General features: G+C 42.2%; 1 protein-coding gene across 1 annotated transcript in view; it reads right to left on the bottom strand.

Moving 5' to 3' along the window:
• The window catches only part of lama2 (laminin, alpha 2), a 163,599-nt gene that overhangs the window by 75,954 nt on the left and 80,145 nt on the right, over positions 1 to 7,500 (bottom strand). The window contains 3 exon segments of the mRNA XM_030109644.1: positions 3,781 to 3,841; positions 3,844 to 3,866; positions 7,177 to 7,304. Coding sequence (XP_029965504.1) covers positions 3,781 to 3,841; positions 3,844 to 3,866; positions 7,177 to 7,304 — 212 coding nt within the window.

The raw sequence follows: 7,500 nt of genomic DNA, 5'->3' as shown, positions 1-7,500 counted from the left end.
TACTTTTTAACTTTTTCTTCTTACATTCTTAAAGCTGGCAGGTTACATATTTTAGCCTCTATGAGAGCGACTGAGAGCAGCTGAGGGTGACAATTATCCACACCGAATGTCCAAGCGTCCAGTTTCTATCTAAGTTCGACATGTTTTAGTGAGTTTCTGACTTAAAACCATGATACAAGTTACCAAATGATGATTAATCTGGTATATCCAAACAGTTGTATTAAGCATGTGCACATGTATATGTATAAACAAATATAATAACGCCACTAAAAAGTTTAAGGCGCCCTAAAAAGGCATTGTTTCAAAATGTTAATTGAGAAAAATTGCACTTTTTTTTCCCCAATACATTTCAAACGTGTATCTGTGCTCCTATTTCAAGCACATGAGCCCGGTGTGGAGCAGTGAAATGTCGGGGCCTGTCAGGGCCGGACAGTAATGTGCTGCAGATGACACTCAGCGACAGACAGGCGTTAAGAAAAGCGGACTCACAATGAGTCCGTTTGCCTTCCGGTGGCAAATGAGGTTTATAAAAAGACCAGAAGGCAGACAGAGCTGCGGACAGCGCGGCGAGGCATGCGGACTATCCAGGCCAGTGAGCCGAGGCCCCGTGTTCACCAGCGGCAGCAACAACTATAAACAGCCTGAGCAACTGCAAGTTAACACCTTTTCAGAGCACAGCTCCCCTAACCGCATTCACAGTGTGTGAGGCTAAAGTTGATTATATTTAACTGTGCAGATATCAGAAAAAAAAAAACCTCTGACTCATACATCAAAATGAGGGTTAATATTAATGTCTCCAATGGCTGATAAAACGAGCAAGATGCTTTAAAGTGTGGAACATTATATATATACAAGGATCAGACAAGCATGCAGAGAGTAGCTATTCTAATAAGTATGGTGCAGATGGTGTGTTCCAACATCTGCCCACTACCTTCTATGTTCAATGCACTCATTCTGAGATAATTAGTCGGTTAGGTCAGGTTGGGATTAGGAGCCTTACTGTGTGGAGTTCGCATGTCGTCAATGGATGCTCTAGGATTGTTTTAAATTTCTTCAAAAAACAATCATCTGAGGTTGGTTGCTGACTCTAAACTGGCCCGAGGAGAGAGTGTGCGTGATTTTCCCGTGTTTGCTCTCTGGCAGACTTAATCGGACTGCCCTCATGCATAGTCAGCTATATGAACTCCATGAACGCCGTGAAGCTGTACAGCTGATTTCTGTTTTAATGGTTGATACATTTTGAGATGGCGGATTTTAACAAGGCCGAACTGTTTGACTCCTAACCCAGACTAAAATTAATAATTCAACAAGAACTGGGTAACATTCACAAGTAGAAAAAAAAATTGACAATTTAAAGGTGCTGTAGGCAGGATTTCGCTAGTCAATGCTAATTTTTCTGTGTTTTCTTTGGATTAAATGTTAGAGTATCCATTGATAATCCTTCAGGAGTGTAGCATAACTGCACTACCGCGAGGGCACAGCGTTTCAATCTGTCTCTGTTCTGAGCTGAAAAGGAATCTCGACAGCTCCAGGTATCTTTGACCAATCAGAAGAGCCCCTGAGGCTCTAACCGTGATTGGTCGAGGGGCGTTCGTCGCACGTTCTTGTGGGAGGGGCTTAACTTGCGTAAGGGCGTGATGTCAGAGAAAACAGGACAGGATTGGCTGTGCTGGGTTTCAAATCGCCATCTTAGATGGGTCAAATAGCCATCTTGCTTGGGTAAACCTAAGCAAGATGGTAGAGATGCCGAATCCTGCCTACAGCACCTTTAATAATACTTGGATATGTTCATATGTTTGGATTCAGCCTATAAAAACTGTGATTTTAAACTAAATAAAAATAAAGCATATAATCCTTAAGAGTGATTTACGAGAAGCCAGTAAGGATACTGTGACTTCCAACATGTGAAATTGTTTAATGTGTCTTCTGTTGAAGGCCATTGAATTAGGAAAGAAAAAGCAGGAAAAGACAACTAACCGCCTTTCTACAGGTGCACCCTGCAGCCGACCTCACACAGAACAGAGGAATATTCAACGCCCGTGTGACTTTTTCTCTATCAACAAGACAGCGTTCAATAAACTATATTGACTCAGCGTGTGTCATCACATGACAGCACAGCCTGAAGTTTTAACAGGATTAGTATCCTGAGAAAAAGTCCTCTCATTAGAGTTGGACTGCTGGAGAGAGACTCACAGCTAATGGAAGAAGAATGTCACTCAGCCGGTTTCATGAGACAGAGAGAGTGATGGACGGTGAGATACAGCTGACTGAAAAACCGTTAATGAGGAGCGGCTTCTCTTCTCATTCGGTAATGGCCGACTCTCAGCTTGATGCACTCTACGCATTTTAGGGCAAGAAAACAACGGACATGGCTTTAGTGCACTGGCATGTCAATAAGTACTTTCATTTAAGTAGCTATGCAGTGATATCACTTCCATTATATAAAAAAAAAACATACATTACATCTAACAGGTCCTCAGTGATATTTACTGTTAAAAATTCTAAACTGGAGAACTGGTTTGGATTGAAGTGATATCAATCAAGTCTGTTAAATTCAAACAGTCTGTGCTTTAGCCTGATAAGTTCATAATTGAGATCTTTGGTTTCATCCACCGTGTGCAAAACTGAAGATGTGAACAGTGTGAAGTATTCAAAGTTGAAGGCACACTGAGCCAGCATGGCGACCACAGCATCCTGCAGCGACAAGCCATCCTGTTACTTGGAGCATCTTTTATTTCTCAACAGCGCAATGACCCCAGACACACCTGCAGGCTGTCTAAAGGCTATTTGAGCGAGGAGGAGAGTGATGGAGCCAGATGACCCGGCCTCCACAGTCACCCGACCTAAACCCAGTGAAGACGGTTTAGGATGAGACGGACTCCTTTAAGACTGTTGGAAACCACTTGAGGTGACAGCCTCATGAAGCTCATCGAGAGAAGACCAAGAGTGTGCAAAGCAGTAGCAAAGCGAAGGGGGACTATTTTGAAAAATCTAAAATAATAAAAGATATCTTGAGTTATTGTTGAATTTATTATGTATTCATTCATTGCTTTGAAGCCTCCAGTGAGAACCTACAATGTAAATACCGTAGCCATGAAAATGAAGAAAACACACTGAATGAGAAGGTGTTTCCAAACGTTTCGCTGGTAGTTTATATAATCGAATTACTGTGTAACTGTTATAAAGCAAAAAAAACTGTGCACTCTAATTTAATCAACTGAATTACAGACACCCAGCTTTAGTACCAATATTCTCTGAGTGGCATGGTGTCAACCTTGAAGTTGAAATCACCCATTTTAATGTTGAAAATGAAACAAAAGTCAATCATGAAAGTCTGAAAAAGGAAGCGACGGACTAGACTAAATCCGTTAAAATACTTTTTCCTATTTTTTTTAAACACTTCAGCTGTTCAGGACCCTGCTGGATATTTCTCTAACAGCACATGAGAACCAGATGTTAAGCGAATTGTAACCAATATGACAACCTAATCATGTTGCCAGTTTAGGATGAGCAAAACCAAAAACCGGATGAAGAACTAAACATAATCACTGAAAAATTAAAGTTTGTATTTCATAGTCCACATTTCTAAAGAGAGACAGCAGCTGCAGACTTTATTTTGACCCCTCTCAGCACCCCCACTCCAACTTCAACTCTTGGTGCCCGTCGTTCCGCCTCCTCACTGTGTTGAGGATCTGCCTCTGGAAATATTTCCTTTTTGTATCTTTCACATTCAATAAAATTGCCGATCTCTGCTTTAATCCTCACGTGACGGCGTGTTACCTGTCGCATCGTGGTCCTGAGTATCCCGGCTGACACCGGTCGCACAGCAGCTCCCCTCCTCCCCGACGTGGCAGGTGGGGCTGAAGCTGTTCCCGTTGCGGCGTTGGAGAGATTGCAGGTGAAGTGGTTGAGTCCGGTAGTGTTGTCCCAGTGAGGAGAAAGCCAGCAGGACGAGGAGGAAGAAGAGAAGACACAGGCGAGTTAAGGCCATTGTTTGTCTTCTCACACACACACACTATCTCTTCTCAGCCCTCATTTGCTCTCACACACATCTGTACTTCCACACAGTCCTGCTTTTGAAAAAAGTTTCTTCCTCTCTGCAAACTGTGTGTGAAATGAAGAGGGAGAGCGAGCCGGTGTAAAGCGATCATCTCTTTCCCCCGTTCCGCCGCCGCCCTCCCACTTCCATAAACTATACATAGTCCTGCTGGCTCGGGTTCCAGGCCCCAGACTGACTCACATGCTGAATGACTGCCTCATTAACTGGCTCACTGAGTAACGGATAACCTTGGTATCTAAGTTATAGTGTCAGTTTTGACTGGTGATATGATGTATCAGGTGATAAACCTGTGAAAACAATTCAACTCTACGATCTTCAGTTCGAATGTAAGACTCCCTTTAGGACTATTAAAGTATTAGAAACCACTTACGCATTGCCAAGGCAGCACAGTCACTCCAAAGATTTATGCTCTAATAATGGCACATGCTAAAACCTTTTTAATCTGTATATCATCAAGATTTACATCAAAATACAAATAAATGAGGCAAACATGCAGATTTCTTGGAGGATATCTACGCCCTGGGAAAATTTGGGCTTTTTAAAGGATTTATTATGCAAATTTCAGTAGATTTAGACCCCAATACCACAGTTTGCAATGTTTACAGAGGACCACCTGTACAGGAAAAACCTCGCCACCTCCTTCACATGCTGTCAACATTTCATTAAAGAGGATTAATAGAATAAATAACAGAGGCATTGGGAGGGAACGTCAGCTTGTGCGCACACTGACAATAAAATTGTATTCTTTCATATAAAATCTTTACAATTGAGAATCCACGAATACACAACTGGGCGGTAGCTCAGAAGAACGAAAAGATGAAGAACTCTCAATCTTCTCAATATACAGAGATAAGCAAATTACCAGTAACTCATACTTTTATCAAAGCAAATTAAGTAGGTTTAAATTCAAATGACAAAGCCTAAAAAAAAAAAAAAAACTCTACTTGGCAGGGAGGTAATTAGGAATGGGTGTAAGTCAAACAAGCAGCACTGAAGGACTAAACTGGTTTCTATTGATTGAGGATAAATCACCACAGCGCTTCCCCTGCTGACGGTAATGTGGACGTGACTTTATCAGACGCTCACAGCGGCTCGGACCTCGCTGCTAACTGGAACCAGCTGACCGGCTGTTTGACTGAGTGGCCTCAGCGAACATCAGGGACTGCATGGCTATTTTCAGGGGTCGAGAGGCAGAAAGGCATGGCACCTCCAAGATATCTATTATTACTGCCTGAGAGGGTGGGGGCAGAGAGAGAGAGAGAGAGAGATGTGTGTGTATTTCTTTAGCGCCTCATCAGCTTTTAGACATGATGTGACTGCATGAAAATTCTCAGCTGCTTTTGCCTGGGTGTGGTTTTTCGTGTGTGTGTGTGTGTGTGTGTGTGTGTGTGCGCGCGTGCGCGCATGCGTGTGTGTGTGCACATGCATGCATGTGTCAAGCACACAGCATCTCTTTCTGGTCATTTGGAGGACTGCAGACCGACACTATAAAAACTTGAAGCAATGAACAGTCGACACTGGCCTCTATGGTTATTGGTCAGATTCCATCAGAAAGGTACACAAACATACAACATTTATGCAAGATTGCATAAAAGTGCACGTTTCCACCAGTCCATCATTTTGATTCAGATTTCTCTCTGAGATTATTGCTACAGAATCACAAGGGCTGAGCTGAAAGTCACAGGTTATCCTGATAAGACTGTTTTATCAGCTACTCATCATCAATCATTATATTTTATGCGGTATGCACGGCGGGGCTTCAACACGAACCGAGGGAGCTAAGCAGGTGATTCACAGCCATCGTTTTGCGCAGGTGAACCGTTCGGTGGGAGGAGAGGTGCCGTGCGATCGCTCTCCACACGGCAGACTGACCGCTATGACTTCCTGTTTGTTGACAGATTTGATCAATAAATGCATTCCCACGGGGCTGTTTCACAGCGTAGCGGCGTGTAAGAGGCAGATTTCTTAAGCCAACAAGTCTGTTCCTGATTACTGAATTGAAGAAAATGTCTGGATTGATTTATTTTGTCTGTTGGTGTGTTTTGAACACGACCATGATATACTACTTTCATGTTGTGATTTTTTTTTTTTTTTTAAATAATTGAAGTTATATAAACCGGAGTTTAAAAAATGAAAGAGGAAAATGAGAAAATGTGACAGTTTGGTTATTTTTAAGCAATTATTTGAATTTACAGGGGAAAAATACTTGCTGTGATATACATTGTTACCGTGAAATGAAATTTCTGATACTGTAATATGAGATTTTGTTCACACCGCCAAACCCGAAGTGGAATCATTCAATTAAAATTCAGAGAAAAATAACATTTAGTATTTCAGACCTACAGTTTATTTGTTGGCTCCACTGTAAAAATGCCCTTTTAGTTTAATAAATTCAAATTTCTGAATTACACTGACTATATTGTGTTCTTCATTTTCTTAGAATTTTCTAAGAAATTAGAGTTTATTACAGAAAGAAAGTTAACTCGGATGACCGAAGTTCTGCTGTGTTATTGAGAGGAGAGGTGACGTTTTCCAGGGAGATGCAGATTTGTGTTGTTTTCTACATTTCTCTGACTGTGTTATATTTCTGCATTCGTACTGACGCTTGGTCGTCTTCTAATCAACTCCTCTTTAAATATGTGATGTGGGCACAGCATGAGCGGCCTTCCATATGAGAGAAGCAGTGCGGCACCAAGTTTTCAATTCTTTAATTGCTTGTAGGAGGTTTGCATTTGCAAGTTTTCTAGCACGCAGTTGTGTTGATTGTGCCGATGACAGTGACATTTCCACCCACAGGGATGATGCTTCTCCACTTATATAGATGTATCCACCTGCGGTGATGATATTTCTGTTAATGTCATTACAATTATTTTTCTACCCATAGTGATGAAGTCTCTAGCTGTGGCGATTGAAAGACCAAAAAGGAAAAAGAAAGAAAAAAAAAATAAAAATGTGAGAGTGTCAGGAGAGGACAAGAGAGGAGAGGATTATGAGGAGAGGGTTCAAAAAGAGAGAAATGGGGCCGAGGAGTTAGAGAGGTCAGCGGTGATAGATTGAAGCGTTTGATTAAACTGCGCTGTCAGGGCGGCATTAACCTCTGGGTCTTCACAACCTACTTGTTGCTAGGAAGATTGAGTGGGCAGGCGCAGGGCTGGCAGTCAGCAGGTGAGCCCCGAGTGGCGTCGCCGTAATAACCAGGGAGGCAGGAGTCGCAGTGGGGTCCGCCAGTGTTGTGGGAGCAATCCTGCGAGGGACAAACAGATTAAACATCGGTTACGTCACGCCAGAGAGCTTGGTTCTCAACATAAAGAACCAAAACCAACAACACTTTTTCACGTTTACCCCATTACTGAACTTCAAATGATGTTACGGAGAGCCTGATCTCTATTTTAATATCCTTGTCGTGAAAAAGAAAAACAAAGAAACCGAAGCATGAATCT

The sequence above is a fragment of the Salarias fasciatus genome, chromosome 15 (genome assembly GCF_902148845.1).
Source record: "Salarias fasciatus chromosome 15, fSalaFa1.1, whole genome shotgun sequence".
NCBI classification, from domain to species: Eukaryota; Metazoa; Chordata; class Actinopteri; order Blenniiformes; family Blenniidae; genus Salarias; species Salarias fasciatus.
The sequence above is the reverse complement of the archived record's forward strand: the minus strand, read 5'-3'. Positions and strand labels throughout refer to the sequence as shown.